We start from the raw sequence: 11,370 nt of genomic DNA, 5'->3' as shown, positions 1-11,370 counted from the left end.
TTTGTTTATCTTTTGACATTTAAAGATGTTTTACTATTTAAAAGCTGCACAAACTTTTTTATCTAAAGCTTGAAAAATATCAAAATTAACTCATTCCCCGTCAGCCTTTTTCAAAAAAGTTGCCAGCCAGCATTTTTTTGTAATTTTCACAAAATGCCTTATAGGAAAACTTTTTTCTATAAATATATATACATGTAAATATATCAAATGAAAGAGCATAGCCTCTGCTTTCAAACAAACAAACAAACAAACAAACAAAACGGGGGAACGGCATCTTATCTTCGTTTTTGTTTTGTAACCTCTTAAAGTTGCGTAGGTTACTTCAAAAATGCCTAATTTTGATCAAACAGCTGAAGTAATTGCAAAGGTTTTTTTGTAAAGGAATATTGTTAAAGATCAGATTCAGAATGAAGATCACAACATACACAGAGTTTAAAATGTATTAAATTTGTTTTTGCGTCATTTTTTATAAATTAGGTAACATTGCCATCTAGTGGATAATAGTGGCATTACAGATTACCATAAAAACTCATCAGGAAAGCGTCATTGGAAGGGAAATGTTTTCTCTTAATTGACGAAATAACTCATCAATGGCGGGGAAAGAGTTAAAAAGATTATATTATTAAAACTCTGTAGTAGTGTATGGCTTTTGCACTTTTAAAAGTACACATCTGCACGTGAATACCTTACTTTAGTGCCGTATTTAGCTATAAGTGAAAAATCTAATTGAGTATATTTATGTTTTTATCCGATAAGTCGATTAATTGAAGGAAAAATATTCGCCCGATTAATCGATTATAAAAATTATCATTGGTTGCAGCCCAAATCTTAATTAGGGGTGCTCCGATAAATGTCAAAATACACTAATAATACCTGGCTGATCGCACAGCCGATAATATTCACAGCTATTTCATTTACTACGGCTTTTGATCAGTAAGTTCTTATCGATCTGAAATCACTGTTAGTTTGAGTCGTTTATAATATGTGTTTGAAAAAACAACACTCGTCAAACATAATCATTATACAGATTCTTTATTATCATGAAAATACCTGAAAAGGTTTGAAGAACAGCAATATCCTTAAGTCATTTCCCGAAGCTGCGTGTGTATAGTTCTTCATCTGCAGTGCATATTGAGTTTCTGCACACAAGCGCTGCTTTTCGATGTAGCGGCATTGCACCGTGATTCATTGAGCAGCATAGCAAGCATCATCAGCAGATATATCGGTGTTTAGTTTATTTATTATTTTTAAGTTTGTTGCCTTCACTCATTAACAGATCTACATCTCATTCTTCCCTTTAACCTTCACTTTTACGCCCAAACTCATTTGCATGTGCTTTACTATAGTAATAATCACTGTACTGTGTCTTAATCAGGCATGGGCCGGTATGAGATTTTGGCGGTATGAGATAACCTTAAACAAAATACCACAGTTTCGCATTTTCCTAGTTTTGTGGTTTTGCCATTGCAACTCTAAAATGTGCTATTTTTAAATGTTTGTGTATATAAACAACTTTTCAACTGGACACAATACACTTTTTTAAGCAACATATAACATAAATGGCAAGTAAAAATAAAGCCTTTAAATTATAATATTCTTTCAAACAAATTGTAGCTGTAATATTAAATGTTAATATCAAATCAATTACATGAATTTTGTGTAAACACAACTTATACCTTTAAAAACGGTATCACAGAAAATTTTACTGGTTTTGAAACCTTGACTCTTTAAATCCTCGGTATACCTTGAAACCGATAACCGGCCCATTCTTCGTGTTAATGTTCCCGATGATTTTTCTGCAGGAGGAGATGGCCGAGTTGAAGGCTCAGTTGTATCTGTTGGAGAAAGAGAAGAAAGCTCTGGAGCTCAAGTTGAGCACACGTGAAGCTCAGGAACAAGCGTATCTGGTTCACATCGAACATCTAAAATCTGAGGTGGAGGAACATCAGGAACAGAGACGACGATCGCTAAACTCCACCGGCAGCAAAGACAAGAGCAGGGTAAATATGATTTATAGTATACATAAAAGCAGCTGAACGCCACCTCCATCAAAGATGAAATCATGTGATTTATAGTATATACACTACACACCGTACGGTTTAAACACTTGTAGTCTTGCACATCCATACAACCAGAAGGCCAAAGACCAGAATGAATGTGATTGTTTTCATTACTGACCTGCAATGATTCATCTGTGTTTGAATAATTAAACATATACAACATGAGCGCTTTATGATATGAAGTATGTGTTGTGTTATGGTGCCTGACTGGGTTTTGATGTTTGGCAGCAGTAAGATTTCAGGGTCTCTCGTCGGTCTGTGAGATTTAAGAATATAAGAAAAGATCTGCAAGCAGTCTGCAGATTTCTGTTTGTGTTTTCTTCAGCCAGAAGCTCGAGTGAATTATTAAAGACTCTTGACTTCACCTCGTCTACTTCACTTTTCCTTCGCCTAAAACCAGCTGGGCTTATATGAGTGTTTATGTCGGGTTCAAGTGCTCTAGAAGTTCAAATGAAATGACATAAATATGATATTGAACTTCTTACGTGTATTGTAATAAGGTTTAAATCAGAGACTGTTTAGTCTAAAGTTCAGTCTGGATTTATATTTTTACTTCACTAGTTTAGTGAGGATATCTCAGACACATCTATCTTTAGCAATGCTCCTGAATGTAATCTTAACACAAACCTGTGGACCCGGTTAGACTCATGACTGATTTATGAAGATCATTTACAAAAATCTGCTCCTCTTTAGATAAACCGTACCGTATGTAGAAAAAACATCTTTCATTTCTTATGTTATATCTCTGACAGTCTGTCTTATCAGAGGATGTGAGGTTATTTCTTAATGTCAGCTCTTATTTATTATTTTTTATTGAATTGACAACAATCATCAATCAAACACTTAACAATAATAATATAACAAAGACAAAAATATGCTAGGGGAAATTTATAATAAAATATTAAATAAAGTACAGATTTTAAACATTTTCAGTGCCTTTTGCTTTAAAGAAAATCTTATTGAATCAATATAAAGTTTCATTTCTTTTTTATGTTTTTTTTCTTCAGATTTCTGAAAAATACATTTTGCTAATAGAAGAATCAGATTTATTATGTAAATACTATTGGTCGTATGGTAATCTCTTACAAGTACATGTTTCCAAAATAAAACAAAGCCACCATCAATATTCTTAACAATAAAATCACATTTTCCCAAAAGGGTTTATGTCAGCTCTTATTCCTAAAACCATTAATAACAGTGTGAGATGTGTGCGTGTGCAGGTCAGACCAGCCCATACAGCAAAAATATATTTTTAAATATATAAAATATATTTCAAAATATAAAAAAAAGATTTGCATTCTAATATATATTTTATATATATATATATATATATATATATATATATATATATATATATATATATATATATATATATATATATATATATATATATATATATATATATATATATATATATATATATATATATATTAGAATATGTTTGCAAAAATATATTTTTCACTGAAATATTTTTGGCCATTTTTGAAATATATTTTTAAATAATTATATTTTAAAGAATTAAAAATTAAATATAGCCCTCATGTTTTTCAATCCAAGGAAATATATTTACGTCACATTGGGAAAAAAACATTGTTACAAACCTGTACACATATTAAATATAGTTTCAACTTCAAAAATAAACTTTATAAATTAGTTTGTATTTAGTATATATTTAAAAGATAATTTGGCAAGAATACATTTTTGCCATATGGGATGTAAAATTAGAAATTTATTTGCTTTCCCTTAAAATACATGTTGAATATTTTGATATATGAAGGTTAAAACTAAATATATTTCCGAATTCAAAAATATATTTTATTGAGCATTACTTTCTATAAAATGTATTTAGCATATATTTAAAATATCTTTTTGGCCAAATAAATGTTTTGTATGGGGATTCAGGTAGACAGACGCCCCCTTGTGGACCTTTAAACTTTTACACGCCTTCATTTCACATTTTCTCTTGAGCTTTTTCACCTCTCTTTCTCTGAAAATAAAACTAATTTTTGAAATGTCAAGTTAATAAATAGTGAACATCTAATGTCATGTCATTTAAAAGCTCATTGTGGTTTTCGGTTTACTAAACGTCGTGTTTGGACTGGTAAAGAAGTTTTGTTACAGTTCTTTAAACAGAATTGTAAAATAGGCCTATGTTAATGATTGTAAGATTAGTTTAAATTAATTATTTATCTGTAAGATTATAAATGTCTATGCCTTTGTCTGTGTGTGTGTTCAGGACTCTGGTGATTCTCCTGCGATCAGTCTGTCTGATGTGAGAAGTCTGAATGACAGCGATCTCGCGGCGGAGCTCAGCAGCGCCCTCAGGAGGTCAAACATCATATTTATATTGCTGCACATTGATCCGTTTAAAAAATAAAAATAAAAATATTAACATTAACATTCATGACATTTGATTTTTATTTTAAAGAGAGAAGAAGTTAAAGGCTCGTGTACAGGAGTTGGTCACTGCTTTAGAAAGACTCACAAAGAGCAGTGAAGTCCGACATCAACAGTCTGCTGAGTTTGTCAATGACCTAAAAAGAGCCAACAGGTAACACGACATACTTACATTTACACAACACTGGATTATTAGTCCTTTTAGTATTTATTACATTTTTTTTATATTTAATAATAGTTAAATAACAACAAATAATAGTTTATTTAAAAAAAAAAGTTTAGGCTTTGCCGATTCCCATACGGCACACATTTTTTTAGGGCTGTCAAAAGTTTAATCGCATACAAAATAAAAGTTTGTTTTTGCTTAATATATGTGTGTGCACTGTGTGTAATAATTTTTTTATATATAAATACACACACATGCATGTATGTATTTAAGAGACATTTAAATGTGTATATTTATATATGTTTATATATATTTATTAAGATTTCGATACATTTTATATTATATATACATTAAAAATCTATATACATAAATAGCATTTTTCTTAAAGATATATATTGTATGTATGTATTTATATATACATAATAATTACACACAACACACACACAAATATATTATGTCAACACAAAAATCGTGATTAATTTTTGACAGCCCCACATTTTTTTAAAAATGAAGCTTAATTAAATATATTTTTATGTGAAAATATATAATTTTTAATCTTCATATATTAACGTATATTTCAAAATTATGTTAGGGGCAACAAATACATTTCTAATTTTACAGCCCATACTGCAAAAATATTCTTCCTGGCCAAAATATGAATGTTTGTATTAAATGTATAAGTATGTATAAAATATTAAATTATATTTATATTATTTTGGCAGTTAAAATATATTTAATTGTAATCTTTTCAAACATGTTATGTTCATGTTAAGTTTTTCTGCCAATGTGACATGAATATAAATGCTTAAAAATATATTTATTCTTAAAATATATTTCAAAATTTAAATAAAATGGCCGAAAAATATTTTGCTGAAAAATACAATTTTGTAAATATATTTCAGTAATTTTTTTTGCTTTTTTGTATATTTGAAAATATATTTTTTGCCATATGGGTTTCCAGTGTGATTTTGATCTGATGGTTAACATTAGTTAATGCATTTGAAAAAGCATTTATAAAAATTAACATTAACCAAGGCAAATACAGTAGGCTACATATTGTAAAAGCAACTTTCAATTGTGATATCATATAAGATGTTGTGGTAACAAATGCAACTTTTATATATGTTATTAAGTAGTTCTTTAATATCATGTTAAAACTATATGAAATTTTTTTTGCTTACTAAAAAAAGTTTCTGTAGTTGCAGACCAAAAAAGATTTGTTTACATTTCGCCTTTTTTGAAATATATTAAACACCAGTATGCTGACGTTGTGTTTGTGTTATGCAGTAATCTGGTGGCGGCGTATGAGAAAGCAAAGAAGAAACATCAGAACAAACTGAAGAAGCTGGAGTCTCAGATGATCGCCATGGTGGAGAGACACGAGACGCAGGTGCGGATGCTAAAACAACGCATCGCTCTTCTAGAAGAGGAGACGTCACGACCGCACACCAATGAGACCTCGCTCTGATAAACAGACAGTTTACTCCCATCACCGCCGTGCATCGGACAGACATCACCCAAAGTCAACTGACAGAGATATACAGCCAATGAGAGGTCTCCAACATGTCAGGAATAACCAATAGTATGGCAGAGGTCCAACGACAGACGACAGTCTTTCAGGGCACACACACACACGCGGCTGGACGTCTCTTCACAGTCATGTGACAGCTGTCAATCATGCTTTGGAATAAGAAGTCCTGTACTGTTTTTATTTAGAAAAGACTTTAGACTGGAAAAAAATCATAATGAAAGAACTTTTTTGTAATATTTGTTACTATATGACTGCGTTCTTCTTCCAAACATTTTGGACGCTACTTTGTGAAGTAAACAATCACAACCTTCCTCACACACATTCACATTTACTCACCATTATTTAGATCAAATCTGTATGACTTTCTCTCTTCTGTAGAACATAAATGATATTCAGACCGAATCTGAATCATAAAATATGATTAAAGTATCATATACTGTACGTATCTTGTGTGATAAAGTCTTTTGTTTACATTGGTTTAATGTCTTTGTGTATGCAGAACAATCTGCTAAGCAAACACTTTTTTTAATAGTTTTACAGACAAAAGTAAGTCATACAGTATTAAAACCATATTTAGTAAATGAAAGCATTTTCATTAAGTTTCAGTTTTTAAAACATAATGGCCATTTTTATCAGTCATTAGTTTTTAATGTATCAACTCATTGAAAGATTTCATGATGCTTTATAATATTTTACAGTCTATCTATGAAGCAGAATTTCACATGATGTCATCAATCATCATTTTCATCATATAATGTCATTTACATATTCAATCTGAAGAGTTTTACAGCAGCTACGCACTTGCAGTAAACAAGACATTTACATAATTTAGCACAGCAGTTCACAAACATTCGTTGCAAAAAAAAATTATTTTGATAAGAAGCAGTTATTTTGCATAATGATTTGTATTGTGGCATTTTCATGACGATGGGTTTTATATATGTTGAAATGCAAATCATTTTGGTTTAAAATAATCGTCTTTATTTTTTACTTATATGATTTTGTGATGAAGTCAGGGTGTTCCTCACAGATTATTAAAACAAGCAACCCGTGTGTGAATATAAGAAAATATTCCTCTATAAATTATAAAGTGATTTATAAAGGTTTAATCTGTGTTGTATTGATTGTTGATGTTTTTACTGTTTTCAGTGGAAACGTCTGCAGTTTCGTGACTTGAGGGGGTTTTCTTTTTGACCAAAGCTAAAATCCGCAAACATAGGGCAACGTAGATGCCGTATGAATATAAATGTACAATTGAGGTGAATCATTTCTTACACTAAGATTACAACTAGATGATGTAGCTTTTACATTTGTTTGCATGTGGATACAGTACAACAAGAGGAATGTGATATCATTATGTCAGATTTAATTTAATGCAAACTAATGAAGCAGGTCTGATTTACTCATACAAACACATTTAAAGGACACTTTTTCACAGGATCACCACATTGCCTTCTTATAAACTTAATTTTTTTCTGCATTGAAACCTCAATAGCTGCTGTACTTCTGTGGATTATAAAATGCTGTTTTATTCCAAAGGTTTTGAGTTGCGGTGCCATTTATGCATAAGCATTTTTCATCCGTTTTAAATACATTTTTAAGTGCTGGACATGTTTGAAATCTTAAAGCAATAGAAATCTGCTCACTCAGTCGGACTGTTTTTATACCAATCTGCCCACAAGACTGTAAATGTGAACAGGCATTTATTATAGTGATACATTATTCATAATGCAGTTTGACCTCTCTGTGATAAACTGATTTACATGTCTGTTATTGTAAGGATTGATATTTAGGTATGAGAGCATTTTAAATGAATTCTTACAAGGAAGACTACATGACAGCAGCGCTTTCTTTTATGAAAAGTATATGCATATCCATTTCAAAACAATGGGCTAGAGAAACTACAGTGGGGTTTGTGAATTGTACCTAATTTGCACAGATCTGTTTTTGAATCAAATCTTTGCAAACATTTTTGTTTTATTTTAATACAGAATGTATTTGTTTATATAATAAAATATTAAATCGTGCGAGTGGCGTGTTCGTTGCTCATTTAGTGTTTAGATGATATTGCGTCTCATAATGAAACTTTACAATGTATGAATGATGATACATTTACTGGGAATCGACTCGGAAGGAGAGTGGTCAGAAAAATACTTGCATTGTAATAAAAGATTACAATTTTATGATGCCTTAAGCACTAAGATCAGTGGCACCCAAAACCACTTCGGATGCAGTGACAGTTTTGTTAACACATTGCATTTCTGAAAAATGTGAAATGTGGTCATTAGACAACTATATCGGTACGCAGGAGATCTTGAAATTGAATGAGGTAATTTATTAAAAGTGATCTTATTTAACAAAACAGATATCCAAACTAAAATTCGCTTTAACCATCAAATATCTTAATGAAAAATATGAATATTAATTGAGGGAGCATTAATGTTATGAAGTATTTTGCGGATTTAGCATATATTTAAAATATATTTTGGCAAAGAATTTTTTTTGCCATATGGGACGTAAAATTAGAAATGTATTTGCTTGCCCTTGAAATATATTTTGAAATATATGTTGATATATAAAAGTTAAAACTACATATATTTCCAAATCTACAAAATGTATTTAGCATATATTTAAAATATATTTTTTTTTCGTATTGGATGGTACGGCAGGTGGGCGGGGTCCGGCGAAAAACCGCAGCAATTATCAACATGACCCAACTTCAAACGATACAATCAGTTCTCTAAGGATGAACTCAAGTCCCGCCCTACCTTTTATTTTCATTTCAGAAGCCATTTCACTCGGATATATGTCACCAAGGGGAATATAAGAAAATCGCTACTTCCCTTTCATGGCGACTTTAAGTTGCTTTTTTTTTCAAAACGATAGATAGACTGAAGCTGAAAGAGGGGGTTTCATGACCCTTTAAAACACCCCCTAATCCAGTGGTTTTCAAACTGGGGGCCCCAGTTTTATGACATTTTATGAAATATATTAATGTATCATGAATTCTGTGTAATTAAACCTAAAAAAATTAAGGCTACTAACCAAAAGCACTACTTTTTTGTATAATTAAATTTTTTTATTAAAATGTTGAGTTTTAGAACAGTTTTTGTCCAAATTTTCTTTGGGGGGCCGCAAAGGAATCCACTGTACACAAGGGGGGCCGCACGCTGAAAAAATTTGGGAACCACTGCCCTAATCTACTCATTTAATAGAGCTGCATAATGATTAATCGCGACTAATTGTTTGCCAAATAAAAGTTTTGTTTACATCATTTATGTGTGTGTACTGTGTATAATAATTATGTATATATAAATACACACACACACATGCATGTATAAGTTTAGGAACAAAATATATTTATATAATAAGCATTTATACTTGTATGAAAATGTTTTTTATTTTTTAATAAAGATGAATGTGTGTGTATTTATACATACACAATTATAATACAAAGTACACACATTATATATATATATATATATGTATGATGTAACAAAAAACTATATTGTGCAAACGATTAGTCAAGATTAATCATTATGCAGCCCTATAATGATAAATAATCCACAACAACACATTGATGCACAAAGTGATTGATTCAGATGTAGTGCTAACATACATTCTTTTTCTTTTAACGTTTTATGTGCTAAAACCTTTAAAAAGTTGATCACAATCATCTGTTCTGCTGCAGTTCTATGGGGCTCGCAGTAACATCCGGGAACTTTAAGAGGCTCCATCATTTGACATTGCTGTAAATCTGTTCCAAATGTCGCAACTCTCTTTCAGTGGCTCTGGTTTCTGATGTCATCATTACATAGTTTCTTTTACATTTAGGGGGGATGAGGGTTCTCATTTTGGGAAGCTTGCACACTGTTCTCAGGTCTTCTCTCCTCAAAGAAGCATCTCTGCTCCGTAATGGCCCGTTGTATTAATGCGAGGTCTACACCATCAACACAATTCAGAGCACGTGCACACAACACAACTTCACTAACACCCTCAGTCTTTTCAATCTCTCCAAGAACAAGATACTGAGCTCCATATATCGGAAGAAAAGGTTCAACAAATGTTGTTCGCACAGACACCTGGCACTTTTTGGATGACTGCTGGGCACTAAGAACGACTCTGGACTCCTCTGGCTTGTAGCTTGTCAGTCTGCCATACGTTCGCACGGATGCACCCTCTGTCAATGCGTTGATCTCCCATGGGAGGTGAAACACCGCTGGATGAGGCAACATATTCATTTGAGAAAGTAAATCTGTGGTAAAAACAAAACGAGCGTTTGGTCGTGTGTAAACTTTCCACGGATCTTTGAATCTGCGACGCAAGCTGATGACGCAACAAACACGCCCCATTCCGTTGACCCCGCCCACACGTCAAAACAGCGCCACAAAGCGAAACGGCCCAAAAATATATGAAGAGTTTCGTTGCAAAACGAGATAACCACCGTTTTTTTAATTGTTCAGAAATCTCGTTTTTTTTGTTGTGCATTCCAATTAATTTCAATGCAACTGCAGTTGGTTTGTTTTGATTTAAACCATCATAACTTAAAAATACAGCTTAGTAGCACCATAAAACAAAATAATAAAATGATAACATAATAATAAACATGTTTTGACAAAAATGTTAAAAAATGGATTTATCTCGTTTTGCAACGAAACTCTTCATATTTTTAATATACATTTTTAAATATATTTCAAAATATACAAAAAATTGCCAAAAATATATTTGCTGAAATATATTTTGGAATATGTTTACAAAAAAAATGTTCACCAATATATTTTTTGGCCATTTTTTGTTTATTTTTTTAAAATATATTTTAAAAAATAAGTTAAATTTAAAGCATTAAAAAATGTAAGCCTACTTTATGTTACGAACCTATAAACATAAGTTTTTGAAAGAGTGAAATTAACCTAAAAAAATATACTTTATAAATTAGCTTATATTTAGCATATATTTTGTCAAATACTACTTTTTTAGCCATATTGGATGTAAAAGAAATGTATTTGCTTGCCCTTGAAATACATTTTGAAATGTATGTTGATATATGAAGGTTAAACTAAATCTATTTTCACATTCAAAAATATATTCAATTGAGTATTACTTTCTACAAAATATATTTAGCATATATTTCAAAATATATTTCTGGCCAGAGAAATGCATTTTTTGCCATATGGGAAGTGAAACACACAGTTGATCAGAACGCAAAATTAAAGAGT

The 11,370-nt window shown here is 31.2% G+C and overlaps 2 protein-coding genes across 5 annotated transcripts in view; one reads left to right on the top strand and one right to left on the bottom strand.

Moving 5' to 3' along the window:
• mcc (MCC regulator of WNT signaling pathway) overlaps positions 1 to 8,181 on the top strand; it is a 93,177-nt gene extending 84,996 nt beyond the window's left edge. For all 4 annotated transcript variants that reach the window (XM_073860239.1, XM_073860240.1, XM_073860241.1 and 1 more), the window contains 4 exons: positions 1,803 to 2,000; positions 4,297 to 4,388; positions 4,489 to 4,611; positions 5,911 to 8,181. In XM_073860239.1, the coding sequence (XP_073716340.1) occupies positions 1,803 to 2,000; positions 4,297 to 4,388; positions 4,489 to 4,611; positions 5,911 to 6,091 (594 nt within the window). In that variant the 3' untranslated portion in view covers positions 6,092 to 8,181. The remainder of the gene's footprint in view (positions 1 to 1,802; positions 2,001 to 4,296; positions 4,389 to 4,488; positions 4,612 to 5,910) is intronic.
• A 1,550-nt stretch (positions 8,182 to 9,731) lies between these two features.
• On the bottom strand, positions 9,732 to 10,526 carry ten1 (TEN1 subunit of CST complex). The gene has a single exon (XM_055197947.2). The coding sequence runs from the start codon at positions 10,504 to 10,506 to the stop codon at positions 9,985 to 9,987; it is 522 nt and encodes a 173-aa protein (XP_055053922.2). The 5' UTR covers positions 10,507 to 10,526; the 3' UTR covers positions 9,732 to 9,984.
• Between the last annotated feature and the right edge of the window lie 844 nt (positions 10,527 to 11,370).

Source organism: Misgurnus anguillicaudatus, chromosome 22, assembly GCF_027580225.2.
Source record: "Misgurnus anguillicaudatus chromosome 22, ASM2758022v2, whole genome shotgun sequence".
Taxonomy (NCBI): domain Eukaryota; kingdom Metazoa; phylum Chordata; class Actinopteri; order Cypriniformes; family Cobitidae; genus Misgurnus; species Misgurnus anguillicaudatus.
Note: the sequence above shows the minus strand (reverse complement) of the source record. Positions and strands in the feature narration are given on the sequence as shown.